The following is a 19,193-nucleotide window of genomic DNA, read 5'->3' as shown; positions in this document are numbered from 1 at the left end:
GCCTGCTTGATACAGACTCCCCGTTGGCCAGTCGACCATCACGGCTGTTGGATGCAGGTGGTGTAACGCTGTTGACTTGATTCAAAGGCCTCCGGAAACGAGCAGGCATGGATGGACTAGGCATCAGCAGTCGCTCAAGCGCGGCAAGACTGTGTTCTCGCTGTTGCCGCGCTCTTGCCAGGCTCTGCAGAAGCCACAGATCCGTGGCACTGGGCGGAGGGGCCGGCAACGAAGCGCTTCGATGGTGGAGTCGTAGGGTGAAGTGTGACAAGTGAGGTGGAGGTGCGTGAGACGGTTCTGGCGAGCTAGGCGAGCGGTCTCTAGCCACATGTGGGCTGTGCGCTCAGCCTCGCCGTGCATTTTGGACCTCGCACTCACCAATCGATTCCGCCACCCCTGCACCTCTGCAGTCCGCTGCGAGGCGCACTGAGTCCGGGGTCCCACAGTCAAGCTCTGGTGCGCGTGTACTCTCCCGTGCGCGTTAGCACGCGATCACCTGAAAAATGCCTTGCACGAGAGTCCATGTGGGGAGCGACTGCTAGGGGCGCCAAAGTCGTGCGTGCGAAGTCGAGGTGGAAAGAAATGCCCACGTTGAAGTTGTGCAATGGCACTGTGTTTCAGAAGTAGCTGAGCCACTCCCCGCTCGACGTTGCAGAGTATTCGAATAAATGAGCCAATCAGGCGTCGTGATGCTGGATGATATACAGCGCATTTGCAGGCATCGTGGAGGCTTGTGCGGCACAGTCGGCTTATCGAGACTCGGGCTCTGACGCGATCCGTAGTGTACGAACCGGCCCGAAGGGTCTGATCTCAATGCCGTTGCACGCGGCACATATCCGCAAGCGCTCAGGCTTTCTCCGCTGTTGAACAACTTCACGAGACTAAAAATACCATACGTATAGACCGTACTGTGCACCATGTGGACCTTTGCTTGCCCGGGGCAGAATCGCCGAGTGCGACGTCTTATAGTGGTAGCGATAATTAGGGTAAGATGGAAAATGCTGCGCTAAACGAACACGAGAGGATATCCAAGTAGGAAAGTGAGCTGCAAAAAATGACCGATCATGAGCTGCCAGCAGCTCGACCCTCGACGCTCGCGATTTCCTTTGCCAGAAGGAGAGCGCCATAGTCGTCAAGGCGTACTACTCTTGTTTCACACCACTTCCGCCCCCCGGATATATGCAAGACGCAAAGGCTGCCAGAACGATAACTCTTGAGGAATGCTTTGTCCCGCACGAAACATATCCAACGACGAGCCATGTACTACCTTGACCCCCAGCCAGGGTGACGGTAGGGAAAGTATCGCCACGCCGGATAGCCTCGTGCAAATTGATCGGTGAGTCGCAAACCAACTCTGGGAGGCGTAAGTCAGTGATCATAGGCTGATTCGGGGTCAAGATAACTCACACATGGGACATCTCACCTACTGCTGCCGCCAGTGCGCGACGCCGCCGCATATACAGAGCTCTCACGAGAGCTCCGTTGTGACTTCTCCTCTCGAGTCTTTCCGGTTTCTACAATGTGTCTCATAGAGATACCACCCCAAGGGAGGCCCGAGAGGTCGCGGCTTTGATCGACATTGTCGGGATCAGGGGAAGCGTACGCAGAACCTGCACGGCGTTGGTTCTCGACCTCACGTTCTGCCTCTTCCTTTTGTTCTCGAACCTTGTCTCCTATGAGCACGTTAGTAGTGTCGAGCCTTCGCAGATAACAAAGTACGTACGAAAACGCCTTTGTGCAAGTTTGTTCTGGATCTTCCTGCGCTCATTGGGATCTTTCACTTCCGACCACTCGTCAGATTTCGACCTGGACGGGTCCCTGCCCGACGACGAAGATCCTCCTTGTGTAGACATATTCGACTGGTCACTAGCTGGTTGATTCTGTGACATGTCGTGCAAGACTCTTGCTCTCTTGGCTGGTTGTGCTCCTGGTATTCCAGTAGGTATCGATACAGGTTGCTGGCTCGTGGTACTGACTTGAGAAGGTTCAACGTGTTGATATGAGCGGCATTGGAGTTCCGATGTTTGACTGATGATATATAGCACACACACGACTCAAGACTGCTGCATCGCAAGGTGGTGATGGACCTGGCACCGGGCCAAGTGTAAACTGCCACTGAGACACTCGATGAATTGTGAGGCAGCGCAATTGAAACGAGATAGTCCACGCTCAGCTGCGGAGCTAGATGCCTGCTAGGTGGCTAAATCAAAGACTAAGGAAAGGCGCAACTGTACCCGAAGGATAGGTAGAAGGAACGAACGACTGACGATGGATGGATAGTGACTCTACGTCAGAGTGTCCTCTATGTATTCACACTCTAGGACTATGCGACCGGGGCCGACGCGACTCGCCTAAGTTGATGACGGCAGATTTCCGTGGGTCGGGTTAGACGATGAATGATGAACACCCTTGACTGAAACGGTTGCCGGCTTGAGGCTGCCCATGACACGAAGGAGCTGATTGGAGAGCGTCATGGCCACCTTTGCAGGTGGGCCAGGGTACTAAAAGTACAAGCCTTCAAGTGTACCCAAATTTTAGGCATCTACGCCAACAGTCATAGATGGACTAGACAGCAAAGAAAAAGTTGTCAGAATTAGTCGCGTGGGGAACAGGCGGGCCAGCTCGGCCCTCCCGTTAAGCCAGCGTGTGCACATAAGTGCCATGACGGTCTGCAGGAGTACTAACTAGTTCACCGGTCCGGGGTATGAGCGGGACCGATACGCTTTAGCCTTCGACAGCCCTGTAGGGCGTTTGCTGCCATATACGGTAGCCAGACATAAGATACGATGGGGCACAGTGCTGTGAGTGTTTCGGTATTCATGGTCGTGCTCAGTAATAGCGGTGGTCGTCCTCCTCTTCGTAAAGCAGAGCGCGCCAATTGCTCTGCTGCCTCATGTCATGAGTCGTATGACGTCCGCGGTTGAAGTTGAGGGTGTGTGACAAGGCCGTGGCAGTACGGACGTCCCGACATCTGTCACCAGCCCAACGGTAACGAGATGCAGGTACTTGTGCTTGGTGACCACAGGATCGAAGTGCGTTCGGAGCAACCGCCCCGTTACCTACTCCCTGTGAATTCGGACAAAAGCAGTAAATCCACAACGGCATGCTTAGCCTGATTGGCTTCGGTTCGAGATTTCGTAATAAACATGTTGCGGCGTACGCTAGCCTGACGGCCTAAATCGAGAAGTGGCTGTGCTTCAGCCTCCGGGTGATATTGCACTTCCGCAGGCCTCGCGCCCTGAAGCCATGAGAACTGGCATCCGAGTGCACTAATCCTACACGATGGAACGTCAGTATCATGGGCCCTGACTGAGCTTCAGACCGTGCTTGAGGCTGGGCAGGCCTGCTAGTTTCTGACGGTTCAAGGCTAGGATGTCAACACCGTGCGAGAAGCGAAGAAGCGGCGTGGCCTTCACCGAAAATACAACATCGTGAGGACATCCGGAAGCCTGCAATCGTATAGGGAAAACGCCTTTAGGATCGGTGTGCATCCTGGGCAATCGTCAGGGAATGCGTTGGCGCAGGGAAGTTGGATGTAGTCGTGAGAGCGGTGACATTTTGGAGCCGGCGCTTCTAGTGCTGCCTGCATCTATCTCTGATTGGACGATTGGGTAGTGGCTGTGGGAGCTAAACCGCAACAGTGAGCGAGTTCACCGACAGCACTTTCCACGATACTTTGCATCATCGAGCAGCGGGACCTTGAAATGAATCGGAGAAAGCGCAACGTTCTTCCGGATTTAAGCGGCTACGAATCTGCCTTGCGATACTCGCCACACCGCCTCTGTGTATTTTGAAAACGTCCTCGATAGATGACCAAGCAGTTTCAAAACCATAAGCTTATAGCCTGGGTTGAGTAAAGTCGGATGTTAACATGCAGTGAACGCTTCACAACAGATGGTCGATCCAGATATCAGAGTGTTTGACAGGTGTAATGTGCGTGTCAGATTATCAGTGATCACCCACAGTGGCGGATACGGGACACTACGTTGGCTGCGCATTCGTACTTACAGGTGCCTGTGGGTTGAGGAAGAGCTTTCGAATTTGAGTGCAGGAAACGAGCAAATCCACTGAACCACCACAACCTCTTGGTGTAGAGCGCACACCAATTCCAAACCGATCACGTGCCAAAATTGTCCCTCTAGTCTGACCTCACTCTTTTCAAGACTTCAGTATGTAAGCACACAACTACCTGTCGAGTTCGTGAGCCCCTTCTTTATGTAAGTGGGATTTCCTCCAAACCCGAATCAAGTCTTTGACATGCTACCTACTTCAACTGTGGGCGAGGCTGCAACCGCCTTTCACACCACCGCAGAAACCTATAGAGTCATGCACTGAGCTGGCATAGTCCAGATCTCCAGCCATATGAACCCCGAACTCAAACAGACAGGCGAGCACTTCGCGATACCTGGGCCACAAGTGCACATTAGCACGTATCACTAGACCTTTGGCAGTACGAAGGAATTAAGTCACTCACTCAAACGATACAAACTCACCATCTCGACATACCCGCCACCGCATATCGTTCCTTTCCGGACAACAGTAAGCAGAACGTTGTCCAATGATTCAGTGACACCCTCAATATCACATAAAGTGCCCAATCAGTCTCATACTAGGTTTTTGTAGTCCGCAAAGAGCCACTATTCAATATTGCATCCGGTGTCAGTCGTTTCATCTACGCCGTTGCAGCCCCTACAACTAGGTGTATTTGCAGCACAGGTCGCTACAGGCTTGCACAGTACAGACGCAAATGGCTTGATGATGATCTCACTGAGTCGCATCTTTGTAATGTCTCAGTCCATTGCAACACACGTCCGACATTCACAATTCTTCGTCTTGGCACGGTCGAGGTCTGGATAGCAGCAAGGGTTTTCACCATCTGACGGGGTTCACAGATGCCGCAAATTCTCAGTGAAACATGTAGGGAAAAGAAAATAGCTATTGATAGACTCAGTCACATGAAATACATTTTACGCCACACACAGCGCCGTTGAAATGGCAGTGTTGGATTGATCCCAAGATTTACCTTGGACTTTGATAATGCAAGGGCTTAGCAACTACCTATGGTGAGTACCTGCTCTCGCAGCCCTGCGATGCCCACTATAACGCTTGAGCCTCGCAGAATGACGTCGATCTTCGGTTTATATTTTTACGGTACGAAAAGGGGGGCAGCATGTGCTGATGCCCCAGTCCGTAAGCTCGGCACAATGTCTCCCCACGACCATGCCACCAGCCACTACTAGATATGGGAGCGCCCAGATATCATATGTGAATCTCCCACCAGGACGCGATGTCATCTCGTCGCAATTGTTGGACAGGCTCGCACACGCCTTGGACTCAGCGGTCCGCGCAGCAACAAGGGCTCTGGATGCAGTGGGAGGTTGCAACGGGCTGAGCTACGCCAACGCAACGCTGACCTTGCAACAGTGGAATCCTCATCTTTTTGTCGCTCGGTATAGCTATAGAGCTCCGCGGTGTAGGACGAAAAATCGCGGCGTAGCACAGCCACATTGTAGTGATCCTGGTGCTCGTTTCATGGTCCACCATCAGCACTTTAATCATTAAAATGCGGCTGAGTCTCCATCAACTGCATAGTAAAGTCGAAGAATAAGCACTTTAATCTATTCGCAATTGGAACGCCCTCGTATGGACTCCACCAGCCACGAGGTAACCTCCGGGTGGATTCAGAGCTCGCGCCGCATCGTGGAAATGTTCAACTCAGCCCACGAGCCACGATTCCGCGATCAGGATCTCCGAAGCCACGCGACAAATTCCGAGCTGAGACAGTTGCTTGCGAAGACCAAGTCAGCATCCTGTTCATCCTTCTCGATAGCTTCAACGTTGTTGACGCATATGGGGCGACCACCCTACAAGATAGGGTTGCGTTCGGAGTTTGACCGAGATCAGGAATTCGGTGAGCGGCACAATACAAGCGATGAGCTTATAAGAAGAGATGTATGTCCTTTTTTAGTCCCACGCATCCGAGTGAATGGCAATGGATGGGGTGGAGAAGACACGGTCCTGCTAAAAACCAATTTCGCTCTCCCACTGCGATAGCTAAAAAGTGTAACTCCGAGGCCATGGAAAACTGAACCACGAAGCAGGCTAATGTGGGGTCGCAACACAAGCGCAAGCGAAGAGCTGCCTGACCATCATGACGAGACACTGATCATTTCCAGGCCGGCACGCTCCAAGTTAGTGTTGAGGTTGCGCGATGTGCGTGTACGGAGGCAGGAAGGAGCATGGCGAAAGTTCTGACCTAGTAGGCTGGCCAGGAGCAATGGTCGGGCCGAGGCCTTGGCGTCTGCTCCTCAAAATCTCTGCGCGCGACCTTCCTTCCTCTTCACACACATTTCATAAACAATGAACGGATAATCAACTGCCATTGCTCGTCGATAGGATGGTTAGTCATATTGCCGTACTAGAGTAAACTACCTGGGCTATTTAGGCTTCGACGCTTTTTTCACTGTAGTATCGAGGTGTACCTGCAGTCCAGACAAACTACACCGTGTGCGGGCACGCTTGAGAAACGAGGACCACAAAGCTTAGCTTTTGAATCAGGTTCCCGTCTTGGGAGGTGTGCACCTGTGGACGAGGTTGGACGCATCAACAAGCGCGCCGTGATCATCTCAGGACGACCACGATCTCGTGCGATCGGTTGCCATCACAGAGAGGAACGGGTATCGGAAACACCCGCCATCTGAATGACCATGCATTGACTGCAAGCGCGGAAGAGATCCTGCAGCTTCAAGGGCAGCAGTTCGCCATCTTTGAATACCTTTGGGTTTAACCTACGTTCATGGAGCAGGCTCAGTCGAAGAAATGACGACGCAATCGACCGACGCATCGCTCGCATTTGGATTTCATCCTGCCCGCCCCGAGAATTCGAACGTCTCGCTCAGCTTTGCGCCTCGCAGCGGCGGCTTGTTTCATAAACAGCCTCGAAACATTTGAAACGTGCTAACCTAGGTATGGGACACCCCAGCGATAGCTGTCCCGGACCCCTCACTCATTAATATCTGCTCTAAATACAACGAGCAGTCGTTCCACCGGTCCACTATGCACGGAATAATTAGAGCAAGATCGCCCGATGGACTCTGGTCCTCAATTTACCCTACAGTACCCTGACTACAATAACCTCGTATATAAGGTATGCGGGCCGCCAAGTAGTAGCTGTACGCACAAGTTCGTCAATTGCATAGCCGGTCTATACCTTCGTTTCGTCTCAAGACTTTGTTTTTCCGGTTCACGTACTACTATCGCTACCATCATGAAGGTCTACGCTGCTGTCGCTGCTTTGGTTGCGCTCGCCCAAGCTAACCTCGACGTTGTCACTCTTAACGTCAATGGCGACAACTACATCACCGAAGCCAACGCTACCCTCGTCCTGGGCAAAGCACCAAGCCCACAGGGTTCTGGGGATGCCGCACTCTGGAGCGCCATTATGATGGACAAGCAGGACTTCCTGCAAGGAGTCACGCAGAACTCTGCTGCAGAGTACGCATACATACACCAACAAAACCTGAAGCCTTTTCGCTAAGATTCGTGTTAGCTACTGGTGTGCCAACATGCCAGCTACTCAATGGTGCAACTTCGCATACACACTGGTCGGCTCGCAAGTCACCGCCGGCAAAGCTGTGCCCGCGTCTCCGGGTTCAAAGGTCAAGACGACCTACAAGCTCAACTCGAGCACTCAGCTGTGGGACCAGAACGTGTACATTGACGGCAAGCTCGTTTCTACCGTTAATACTAGCAAGGGGCAGCACGGCAAGATCTTCTACATCTCGCTCGAGTGTGCTCAAGGCACTTGCGCCGCTGCTAGCGCTCACAGTACGTCCGATATTTAGCAAAGAAGTGAATGATACTGACGATGTCACTGTTAGGCTGGGAAGATGTCACCATTGTGCTGAACAAGGCCGACACGAGCTTCAAGCACTCGGGCAGCTGGGAGTACGGTGCGACTGGTGGCGAGATGTCTACGTCTGACAACGGCAAGACCTGGAAGCTTAGCACCTTGTCGATTCCGCAGACCGTCCCTCAGTAAAGGCGGATGCACGGGTAGTATTACTCAAGGCGCTCTTCGGTCGGGAGCACGGAAAATGTGGTTCTTCGTTGTAAATATTCTTCATGGTCAGATACCAACAAATCAGCATTCTGGGCGCAGCCTGACGAGATAACATTGACCTGAAAATCGTATGATCAAGCATTCGGTAGGCTGTCGGTAGCTGTGGACCTACTTCGCTACGTGCGAGAGTATACGGGGCGCATACTCAAGAACCAGCTATACTTTTACATCACGTCTGCAAGACTTCATAATTATTCATTGAGTACACTATTATATATCTATGGCAAACAGACAAGAGCAGCGTTTCAATGGCCTTGAATACGTCTGATATCGATGCCGCGGGACATGCGGCGTGGCTGACGTGAAGCACATGTGCACTATCGGAGGAGACGGGCTTGACGAGACACCCCATAAGGAGCCGCGAAAATGGAACTGGTTTTCTTTTTCTAGAGTCCAAAAATCCAGCAGTTGCCATAATGACAGCTGTGCGTGAAGGTCCATAGCGAGTGCCGGGCTGATCAGGCGTATTTGCAAGCGCGCGGCGTCTGTACGTCCAACGCTGTGCCACGGCGTTGGGTTGCAGCTTCCCAGGATGCATCGGTGCGTGCTTTCCACGTTGCCCTCCGGACCCCAGGCTAGCCTAGCCTAGCCCGCCTTTTTGAGGTCATCCTGTCTGGTGCTAGCTCAGATGCCGCACCCTTTTCATGATCCTCGACCTCGCCGCCAGCATGAATCCTGCCCTTCGCCGATAGATTCGGCTTGCGCTCTTGTCATAGGCGCCGACACGTTACAGACGCTCCTACTTTCTCCTACGCTCCCTCGCTTCGTACCGCGCACGTTCTCGGTTTCCTTTCCGTGCCCTTTCGCAGGTCGCGCGTGCCGCACCTCGCCAGCACCACAGCATGGCCTCCGTGCTGAACAAGCGCCAGCAGGCGCGCAACGAGCGGACGTTGCAGGACCTCATTAAGAATGTGCCAGGCAACAGCGTTTGTGCCGACTGCGGAGCTCGCAATCCAGGTGAGTGCTGCAACTCCCCGCTTCCAAGTCCAATCGACTGACAAGGCACAGGATGGGCCAGTTGGAGTGTATGTGACCCCTTCTGCCACGATCCAACCCTCGCATCAAGCTTTAACAATCCGTCTCGCCAACGAACACGCAAAGACATTGGCTAACATGACCTAAGGTGGGCATCTTTCTGTGCATGCGGTGCGCGGCGCTGCATCGAAAGCTGGGCACGCATATCTCCAAAGTCAAGTCGCTGAGTATGGACAAGTGGGACAGCGCCCAAGTGGATGTACGAATCACTGCATCCAAACTCCCTCACATTCACTTACGCCCCGCAGAACATGAAGCGCATTGGCAACACCGAATCCAACAAGACGTACAACCCTCGCAACGTAAAGGCGCAAATGCCCATCGATATTGACGAAGTGGACGGTGCAATGGAGCGATACATCAGACAAAAGTACGAGCAAAGGCTGTTTATGACCGACTCGAGGCCGGGCACGCGGTCGAATACGGGTAGCTCCAGCTCCGTAGAGGATAGGCCTCCACCGCTGCCGCCAAAACCAACAAAAGGACTGGGATTCGGGCTGCGGAAGGCTTCCACACAATACAAGAGTGTTACACCCCCCATCTCCCCTGGGATAAGCAACTTCAGCGGTCACGATGTATCTCCACCTCGGGTGAACAAGCCGTCGAGAGTGTTTGGCTCAAGCGTTACCGGTGATGGGCTGGATTCAAAGCTGGCTACGTTGCGGGACATGGGTTTCCCAGACGATAAGCGGAACTCTCAGGTGCTGAAGGGACTCAATGGCAATCTGGACAGGGCAGTGGAGGCGTTGATCAGACTTGGCGAGCAGAATCCGGGCAAGTCGAGGGGGAACACGCCAACACCACCAGATAAACTTGATGTCAATGGACTCATGTTGAACAAGGCCCACACTATGCCTGCAGCCACAATCACGACCTCAACGAACCCTTTCGACGCTCTCGATGCTGTTGCGCCATTGCCTCAGCACCAACAGCCTCAAGTACCGCCTATTCAGACTCAACAACAGCATCCCTACGGAGAATCTTTGACGCTACCAACGTCACCCAACAATCCTTTCCACCAACTTGCATTGCAGCAGCAGGGTAGTCAATTTCAGCAGCAGTCGTACCATCAGCCGCAAAACTTCGCGCAGTCGAATCCTTTTGGACAGCAACAGCAAAGCTTAGAACAGACTTTCCAAGGTCTGCAACTATCTTCGCAGCAGCAGCAGCAGCAGCAGCAACAACAACAGCCGCCGCAGCCACTGTTTCCGAACAGGACCGGGAGCTACGCGCAGCAACCGAACCCACCATTTGCGCAGAGCAATCCTTTCCAACAGTCATTCACACCCCCACCGATGCCGCAAATGCCACCGCAGTACGGCTCTTTCTACCAACAATCACAGTCGCCACCGCCGCAGCCGCAATACCAGTCCATGTCATCCCCTAGCAGTCCGGGTAACCCTTTCCTTAAATCTACTCGAAGTCAGATGTTTACACCTACGAGTTCATACAACGCGAATCCTTTTGGCCAGATACCCGCTCAGCAGCAGCAACAGCAGCAGTACCAGCAACAAACTCAGAATCAACCGCAACAAACGGGAAACCCCTTCATGATGCAACAACAGAACCAGATCCCAAATCAGCAGGCGCCACATGCCTTCCAGAACCAGCAGGCCACCAATGCACACTCACAGTTCAATTATGCCCAACAAGCGCATGCTCAACAATCACACAATCCTTTCGATAAGAAAAGCATTCTCGCGCTTTATAATCAACCCCAGCTTGCTCCTCAGCTACCAGAACAAGCGCAGACGCCACCAATCCAGACTCCGGCTTCAGCACCTGCTGTACAATCAGCAGGGCATATGAATCCGTTCGCTGCAATGCAGAGTCAAGCGGGAGCGCAACAGCCAGCTTCTGCGATACCACGACAGGTCCAACAGGGGTCGAGGCATGTTAGTAACGAAAGCGTGGACTTTGCTGGCTTGATGGGAGGGCGGCATTCTCCCGATGCGTTTTCAGGATTGAGCTCGAGCTTCAGGCGGTAAAAGTTAGGCGGAATCCACTTTTTTGGCATATATGCATATCTGCATGAGCTGCATTATTGTGTTGACATGTAGCGAAGCGACGCTGTAATTATTTCTTTCTATCAGTCTGGACCTGCGGGCATAGGGATATGGCTTGAGCTGAAGGGTGATGTTGATGTATGTAGGATACGATTCGGAATATGGCTGGGTCGCCGTGGATAGTGCATTTGTAATTCATGCTCAAAGTTTGTGTTGTCGACGATGTGTCTAGCCTACGGTGCGAGCAGTTGAAAGACAGAGTCTGGTCGAGCGGGCCGCTCCGCAGGTAGCTATCATAGCTAGCGACTACTAGAACAACACATAGCAGTCATTCCTTCCCTTCTCCACTCGACATCTAGAATGCCTCAACAACTGCACGCACAAGACAAAACGTGTGCTTCGTCTCCACCCAATGACTCGCCAGCCCCACGTAGAACATGGGTTCACGCAGAACACGGTGCATGGATCCTTCGGTACTTGGCCTGCCTGAACCCTGCAGCTTCGGCCCAGCCCCAACCCCCCAAAGAGCGGTCTGCGGCCTGGCGATCATCCCCGTCGTCGCAAGCTCCATCAAAGCTCCATCCAAGCTCCACCCGTTCTGCGCGTCCCTTTTCGCTGCGCGAATCTCCCGCCTCCACCTGTTCTTCCTTTATCGATTCAATCCTACCGACGGGGTGCGACCGGCTGAATTTGTATTGCGAGTGAGCGATTGGACAGTACACAGTGCATTGGAAAGAGAAGTGCAAGACTGGACCGTCGCAGCCCGATTTCGATCCACTTTGACCGGAGGCGAGTAGAGGAGCGTTGGCAGTTGGGTTTGGCATTGGACGAGTTGCTGCCCGAGTCGGACGACTCATTGCGACAACGACAGCATTCACGAAAGCAGCAAATAGCTCCACCATCGTCGCATGCGCCCAGCTTAATCGCAAGCACACCACGCACGCAAACCCACCTCTAGACCGCGGACGCTCGACTCGCATCCGCACCCGTTCTCACGCAATCGCGCGCCCGCGAACCCATCCCTCTCTAAACCCCACACTCCTCTCACAATGGGCTGGTTCAACTCCTCCTCTAGTCGACACCACTCTTCCTCTCGCCCAGGCTACGCCCGCTCCTACGCCGGGTCTTCCTACTCCTCCACCTCGCGCCACCACGCCTCAACCTCGCGCTACAAGCGCTCCCCACGCGACGGCTACATCCAATACCTCTACCACAAGTTCCGCGAGCTGCTGCACCGCCTGTGGTCCTACGCGCGGCGACACCCCTTCAAGGTCTTCTTCATGGTCATCATGCCTTTAGTCTCGGGCGGTGTGCTCACCAAGCTCGCGCGGAAATTTGGCGTCAACCTGCCGGACATGGGTGGTGCCCAGGGTGCACGAGGGGGAGGGTATACCGGGGAGGGCATCAGGGAGGGTATTATGGGAGTGAGGGGTATGGGAGGAAGGAGGCGGTGGTGGTGGCGTTGCGGGGAGTGGGATGAATTTGCAGAACGTGGCGAGTTCGATTGGGGGTTTGGCTAGTTTGGCGAAGATGGCGCAGACCTTTATGTGAGTGAGAGTGACAGAGGGAAGTCATTCTGTCGGTAAGAGCGTTGCGCACATGCGGGTCACGACGAGGAGGTGTAGGCCGCCCGAAGGATTGAGTGCGCAAGAGCATGTATATCGAAGGCTGGGAACGGAAACGAACGTTGGCGGAGGAAGTTGTTGCACCTATGTTGTCACGTTTTTGATTTTTGTTGGATATCCCCCATTGCTATAGATACTATTACGAATGAATGCTCTAGAACGATATTGGCGATTCTTCGTGGTCGTGGATCGAACGTACGTGCATATGACGATGCGTTGTTCCTCTTATACCATACAGAATCACCTCATAGGCATCACACAAGATCCGGCAATGCGACTGACATGGAAGTGAGTCTGCATCCAGAACGTAACAGATACATCATGTTTACTCATCTGCCATTCTCTTACGTGTTAAAGCTTGAATGGCCATCTGACGTCCAACTCAGCCTTTCTTGGAAATCTCAATACCCATCCTCGCTGCCCACGCACCGCGGACAATTGAACACCCTATCTGGGTCAACCTGGTTTTTGATCTCCAACAAACGGGCATAATTGGATCCCCAAGAGCGAGCTTGCCAGTCCTCGACGTCAAGGCTCCATTCCTCATTGTAATAAGGTTCAGATCCAAACTCCTCGTCCGACGCCTTGAACACCTCCCCGTACTCAGCAAGCTGCTGAGAAGTCACAGTGCCATTGCGCGGCCCAGTCACGGGGGCGTTAATGAATGCGAAAGTCTCACTGGTCAATGTCAGCTACTGGTACCGCCGTGTACCTGGGGCCATACATACCGCCACCGCGGGTTGACTGCAGTTGAGTCGGCTGCGACGTAGCGATCCGGCGTCGCTACGCCGATGTCGTTCTGCCAAAGAAATGAAACCTCCGGAGGAAGGTCGGCGATGTATTTCGCCAGTTTCTTCATTTGAGATCCGACCTCGGCCATGGCTGGCTTGATCATTCGGCTGATGTTGAGGATGTTAATTCCGACTGGGCCTCCTTGAGATATGATAGGCAGTACAAACGCTTTGTACGCATCGTTCCAGCTTGATCGTCCTGTAAATTGCGCTGTCTTATTTGTTGCCTTGCAGGATGAGCTCGCGAGGACGGGCTTAAACAAGCGCACCGCATCTTCAGGCGATGCAATGGATGAGGTGTTGAAAGCTCGGAACGATATGATCGTGATAGTGCGGAGTGCCTTGTTGGCTGACCAGATACCCTACTACCGTCAGTCCATAGAAAAATCTGGAGACCAACTTGACTTACAAGCTGACCAGCTTCGCGCAAAGGGCCCTGTTGGTCAACTAAGGTCTCGAGAGCCTTCGCGTAATTGTCTTTATCACTACAGACGATAAGGCCAAAGAACGTATTGACAGCTGTGAAAGCAGGGTATGCTCTGAAATAAGCCCGTGTGACCACAGCGAAAGCTCCACCACCACCTCTGAGAGCCCAGAAAAGTTCAGGGTTGGAACATGCGTTAGCAATCTTCTGCTCACCATCCGCTGTGACAACATCGAATTGGATAACATCTGCAAGAAGACATTCAATTAGCATTGATCTAATTGATGGCGCTTATAACTTACTGTCGACTGCAAGTCCAAAGAGTGCGCCAAAAGGGCCTGTCAGAATCATGAGTAATGACAACAGAGTTGACCACCAATTTTGAAAACCTACCTGTACCCCCTCCGAGAACGTAACCGCCTGCTACGCCAACAGTAGCTGTATCTGAAGTGAGAGCACCGGTTAATCATTGCTCCAAATGGCATAGTCTCAGTGCACTCACAACCTCCAATTGTCACCACTCCATTCTGCCCACTAGCTTCGTAGAGTTGAGCTACATTAACGCCAGCACCAGCGGAGATAACATCTTGTCCCACACCGTATCCACCACATGGATTGAAAGCCTTTATTAATTGTGCATCATTGATATAATGCGTCCAGATAGTGAATGCGCCTTCACCGGTAGAGCGACCTGTGTAGTCGTGACCACTCTGGGTTCTTGAGTCAGCACCGAACCTTCATGTTGCCACCTCATGTAACTTACATTCTTGATTCGAAAACGCAGATTATACTTGGCAGCGAACCGAACAGCTTGGGCAATGTGAACTGCATCGGTGACGTTGACGACATAAGAAGCCGTCTGGCCAAGTGTACAGTCCCCAGCAATCGGAGGTGGCGCGGACCCGTCTTTGGGCAGCTCAGGAAGAGGGCAACCAGGGTTTTTCGTAGTATTACCAAGTTCGAAGTTGGTATACATAACCCCACCGGGTTGAGAGACCCGAAATTCGAAGTCACCAATCTTGGAGGCGGCCGCCTTGCATGCTTCGGCGTTATAAGTGGTCTCGTAGCAGGGTGAGCCAGCAGGGATCGGCGCAATCAGGCGACCGTTGACCGAAGCGTTGAAACTGGACAAGGCAGACTCGCTGGGGAAGCACGGCTGGCCGGGCAGGCAATAAGGGTGAGCCGCAGAGGCAACCACAGCAAAGATGCTGAGCAAGAGAGGCTTCATCTGGTGTGGTCGAAGTGAATCTTGCCGTTGTATTGCCTGATCCGGTGGGCCACGGAGTATCTCAGCCGCTAGTACGGTGCCGTGTGTCAGGTCGAGACGGGAAAGAGTATTGATAGGGTCTAGGAAATAGGGAGAAAACGGAAGGTTGAAGTGGAGTAGATACACAGGCCGCAGAACAAGGTGAAAGGCAAGCGCAAACGGAATGCTATAGGGCAGGAACGCCCTGGACAGTGCGAGCTCGCAAACGCCCTTCTCCGAACTTCTTAGAAATTCACTCACTGGGCCATTCTCCCTCATTACTGAGTTGTGTTCCGATGCAAGATGCGTCGCACAGTTTCCGAGCAGCTATTTGTTGTTGTCCGACATGATTGATTCATCAGATCATCGCAGGAGAAGATGATAATAGCTTTTGAGCGATAGGCAGAAATTCATTTAGCTAGAAGACAGCCCTTAGGAGAATAGGGTACTTTATACAGAGGGACGCGCACGGAAGGTCTAACTGTTTCGTCTTTGAATTTAGTCACAGACCCATGACCTGACGAGCTCGAAGAGGGATACGTAGGAAAGTAACCCGGTTTATTATGCTCACCTATCCCGCTGGGGTTATGATTGTATTGTTCTATTGCATTCGGTGCGAAGCTGTTCTTCCAAGTCAAGTAAGCCAGAACGTGAACATGCTATCGACGATCATACCGAACCAAAGTAACCTTCATCAGTATGCAATGTGAACAAGACGTGAACAATTCCGGATCCAGAGCGTGATTTGCGGATACCTTACAACCACAGGATACTAGAGACCCATGTAGCCTCCAGAAATAGTGCCATGACGGGTTGAGTATTGGCCAGGACTAGGCATATGACCACTTCCGCCCCGTAAGCTCAGACTCAGTGCTCAAGCCCTATCTCACAATATCCAGCCAGACGACAACATTACAAGTAGTGATGCGCGTCAGGAGGAAGCTGCGACCGTTGGCTCAGTCGCCATCCGCAGCAAGACGGATCTTGACAATCAAGCCAAAGATAGACCCCATGCTGTAGGAAGCCTGCTTGGCCGCGCCCTGGGTATACATATCAACGTATGCGGTCTGGGTCCGTGAAAGAGGATCTCGTGCTAACATCTTGATGTTCTGACTGTGCCGACCGTCAGCTCGAGACCCAGTATAGAGTTTCTACACTCACATGTCATATTTGAATTCCGAAAGGAACGAGGCCACCTCCTCCGCATCTGCGCCCGCGGATATGTTGGACAATAAGAGTCGACGTGGGAGGAGGACTTTCTCCTGGTTCGCCCAGTATGCCGCCTCCTCATCAAGCACTTGCTTGATCAGGGCATCAAGCTCAGCTTTCGCTTCTTCAACGAGCTGCTGCTTCTCACGCACAGCATCATGTCCAGTTGCACCAGCACTGAACAAATAGGCGGTCCAAGCCTGCGCTATCTCCCACTTGACGCCAGCCTTCTCGAGCTGGAGCGCAGCGGCATAATAGAGGACGTTCCGTGAAATACCATGGTCTCGTTTCCGGTCACTCTCGATGCGTTGTAACGTAGGGCCAACGACGAAGGGCGGTACAGGCTGCGTCTCTGCTGCAGTAGGCTTGGCAATGACTGGCTTGGGGGAGGGCATGAGCAGCTGCTTCAATCTAAACGCAAACTATGTTAGCCTTCCGAGAAAGTCTAAGATCGTCTGCCGTTTCAGTGCGTATCTTGCGTGCTACATGCCGAGATTCGAGCACAACAGCGTAGTAGGAATACCGGAAAGTTCATACTTCTTGTGGAGCGACTCAAGGTCTTCCACCTCTTCCTCGCCTGAGAGCTCCGTCGGCGTTCTGGCCCTTCCAGACATCTCCTCGAGCTCTCGCATCATCACCACAACGTCTTCAATTCTACTGGGAGCACCCTTGCTATCTGCTTGAGGTACGAGGAGAGAGCTCGGCAGAGCTTTTCATGTTAGCTTAGACCACAAAGACTCGCCCAGGTATCTCACCATCCTGTCCATGTCCGACCGCGCTATTGTCGACTAGATTCACAGCTTGGGCGCCATCAGTTGTCGCAAGCTCGATGCTCTCTGATGAAGAATCGTTGACCACCGTCGAGCCGTTGCCCGGAGGTGGAGAGGAGGAAGGGTAGTCGACGAGCGGCAGCGCCGGAGGTGACCGGACAGGAGGCATTGGTGTTGAAGAGCCGCTCGTTCCTCGACTCGCGATTTCTTTTGCGGCCGTGTCTCTCCGCTCTGAAGCACTCACAAGCGTCGCCGAAATGCTTGCCAACTGTTTGCTGAGCAGAAGGTTTCCTGGCGACTGTAGCGGGTTCATCGGTCGAGCTCTCGTTCTGGGTGGCATCTTGAGGATACGTCTGGAGGAATCGGATGTAGTGCAGCAGGAGCTTCAAACGGGTTGATCGAGAAATGGAAGGTGGCTTGGGACGGATTTGCAGTAAAGAAGAGCGGCGACTGTGGTTGACGAGTGTTCGAGGGGGCGGTCGCGGCTGGTGAGTGAAGAAGTTGCGACTAAGGCTGGCGCAAACAAACAGGCTATCCTCTCGAGCAACGGTACCAATGCAGCAACGAAAAAAATGACTTGAGATAATATCGTCCGCAGCGGTCGATGCAGGCTTTCTGTTCCTCCCCGGCCAACTTTCCTACCCTCGCATTATATAGCACCGTGTGATACTTGTATAGCACATCCTTGGGTGATCCGATACATCTCCCGACTCTTTTAAGGGTGTCCTCAGCGTCGACCCATATACACTGAGGTTTGAAAGGAACTGATGCATTTGGAGTGTAAGAAGAGGAAAGAAGGTGAGGTAACACGAAGGAGAGAAGAGGAAAAGACGCAGATTGGCTGCAACCCATGTGACCATCCTGGATTACCCTTCTTCCGACTATGGTATTGGGGTCGTCCCAGTCGCCAATAAAAGCAATGTCTACAAATACCCAATACGTAGACCCACAGCGAGATGAACGCAAGATTGCCGCCTATCTACTACCCCATTATCTAGCAAAAACCCAAGTTTAGACCTCGACCGATGGCCCATCGGTTTCTTGAGGTCATTCAGCCTACTGCTTCTTCTTTCCCGCTGCCTTCCTCTCCTGCTCTTTCTCTTCAATCTCCTTGATCTCTGCCTCCTCCTTCCTCAACGCATACCACTGCCCCGCTTGTAGCACCAAAACCCCCCACGAGCACCAACGCCAAGATGGTGTTACTCGCCGCAAACACCCTCAGCGTGTCCTCTCTGCTGATGTAGTCATCCGCATTCTCATCGTCCTTAACGTCCACATTGCCATAGATGCCCGCAGTGACCACACGCAGACCCTTGACAATGTTGGTAATGTATACCGTGATGCCAGCCATGTAAAGCACAAGCGACGCGCCATCGAACAGCATGTTAGCCTGCGACGCTTTGTAGAGCTTGGTCAGGAAGCCGAGAAGACCGGTGCCGATTACAATGTGTAGGATGCGACTTATGATGGGCGGCGACGCATGCAAGAACTTGAGATGGTCCTCGAGGATGTTGAAGTAGACATCGCGAGGGCCTTCTGGGGTCGTCCAGATGACATTGTAGTCGTACGGGAATGAGGCGAAGAGGATGCCGAGGAAGAAGCACACGGCTGGTAAGTCTGTCAGTGTCTGTCGTTCATGCGATTGCGCTTGCGCGTTGATTGCCTGAGGCAGCTGGGGAAGGTGGGGGTATTCGCTTACGGCCGATAATGAGGAATGTCCCAAATGTTCCTGCTGCCATGTCTGCGGCGCAATTGGTGTCTGTGTGCGAGATTGTGAGTTGGACGTGTGGAGTAGAAGACTGAGGTGGGCGACTGAAGACGGAGACGTCGCTGCGCGCGAAATACGGACCACGGCTTGTTGGTGTGAAGCTTGGGCTTCTAGACCAATAGAGGCGCTTGCTGTTGCGCGTAAGCTTGTTGGGGAAGGTGCGCTCGTCTGTGGCTTGTCGCTGCGTGGCCTGCTTT

The 19,193-nt window shown here is 52.9% G+C and overlaps 7 protein-coding genes across 7 annotated transcripts; 3 read left to right on the top strand and 4 right to left on the bottom strand.

The window, feature by feature from the left end:
- Nucleotides 1-1,263: 1,263 nt before the first annotated feature.
- N0V89_012312 (uncharacterized protein) lies at nucleotides 1,264-1,853 on the bottom strand (the record flags this gene model as incomplete). The annotated part of the gene is made up of 3 exons (XM_056221033.1): nucleotides 1,264-1,354; nucleotides 1,424-1,673; nucleotides 1,724-1,853. The coding sequence occupies 3 exons, from the start codon at nucleotides 1,851-1,853 to the stop codon at nucleotides 1,264-1,266; spliced, it is 471 nt and encodes a 156-aa protein (XP_056065020.1).
- Nucleotides 1,854-7,267: 5,414 nt separating this feature from the next.
- On the top strand, nucleotides 7,268-8,041 carry N0V89_012311 (uncharacterized protein; the record flags this gene model as incomplete). Its single annotated transcript, XM_056221032.1, has 3 exons — nucleotides 7,268-7,494; nucleotides 7,550-7,827; nucleotides 7,881-8,041. The coding sequence occupies 3 exons, from the start codon at nucleotides 7,268-7,270 to the stop codon at nucleotides 8,039-8,041; spliced, it is 666 nt and encodes a 221-aa protein (XP_056065019.1).
- Nucleotides 8,042-8,964: 923 nt separating this feature from the next.
- Nucleotides 8,965-11,145, top strand: GTS1 (the record flags this gene model as incomplete). The annotated part of the gene is made up of 4 exons (XM_056221031.1): nucleotides 8,965-9,079; nucleotides 9,131-9,147; nucleotides 9,246-9,356; nucleotides 9,406-11,145. The coding sequence occupies 4 exons, from the start codon at nucleotides 8,965-8,967 to the stop codon at nucleotides 11,143-11,145; spliced, it is 1,983 nt and encodes a 660-aa protein (XP_056065018.1).
- Nucleotides 11,146-12,212: 1,067 nt separating this feature from the next.
- N0V89_012309 (uncharacterized protein) lies at nucleotides 12,213-12,683 on the top strand (the record flags this gene model as incomplete). Its single annotated transcript, XM_056221030.1, has 1 exon — nucleotides 12,213-12,683. The coding sequence occupies one exon, from the start codon at nucleotides 12,213-12,215 to the stop codon at nucleotides 12,681-12,683; it is 471 nt and encodes a 156-aa protein (XP_056065017.1).
- A 506-nt stretch (nucleotides 12,684-13,189) lies between these two features.
- Nucleotides 13,190-15,231, bottom strand: N0V89_012308 (uncharacterized protein; the record flags this gene model as incomplete). The annotated part of the gene is made up of 7 exons (XM_056221029.1): nucleotides 13,190-13,466; nucleotides 13,517-13,941; nucleotides 13,989-14,251; nucleotides 14,306-14,341; nucleotides 14,397-14,447; nucleotides 14,506-14,713; nucleotides 14,767-15,231. The coding sequence occupies 7 exons, from the start codon at nucleotides 15,229-15,231 to the stop codon at nucleotides 13,190-13,192; spliced, it is 1,725 nt and encodes a 574-aa protein (XP_056065016.1).
- Nucleotides 15,232-16,205: 974 nt separating this feature from the next.
- On the bottom strand, nucleotides 16,206-17,397 carry N0V89_012307 (uncharacterized protein; the record flags this gene model as incomplete). The annotated part of the gene is made up of 4 exons (XM_056221028.1): nucleotides 16,206-16,362; nucleotides 16,411-16,869; nucleotides 16,996-17,167; nucleotides 17,214-17,397. 4 exons carry the CDS (start codon nucleotides 17,395-17,397, stop codon nucleotides 16,206-16,208), a joined length of 972 nt encoding a protein of 323 aa, XP_056065015.1.
- Nucleotides 17,398-18,284: 887 nt separating this feature from the next.
- CSH3 lies at nucleotides 18,285-18,967 on the bottom strand (the record flags this gene model as incomplete). The annotated part of the gene is made up of 3 exons (XM_056221027.1): nucleotides 18,285-18,374; nucleotides 18,406-18,836; nucleotides 18,928-18,967. 3 exons carry the CDS (start codon nucleotides 18,965-18,967, stop codon nucleotides 18,285-18,287), a joined length of 561 nt encoding a protein of 186 aa, XP_056065014.1.
- Nucleotides 18,968-19,193: the final 226 nt, after the last annotated feature.

The sequence above is a fragment of the Didymosphaeria variabile genome, assembly GCF_027946475.1.
Source record: "Didymosphaeria variabile strain IMI 356815 chromosome Unknown scaffold_10, whole genome shotgun sequence".
NCBI classification, from domain to species: Eukaryota; Fungi; Ascomycota; class Dothideomycetes; order Pleosporales; family Didymosphaeriaceae; genus Didymosphaeria; species Didymosphaeria variabile.
The sequence above is the reverse complement of the archived record's forward strand: the minus strand, read 5'-3'. Positions and strand labels throughout refer to the sequence as shown.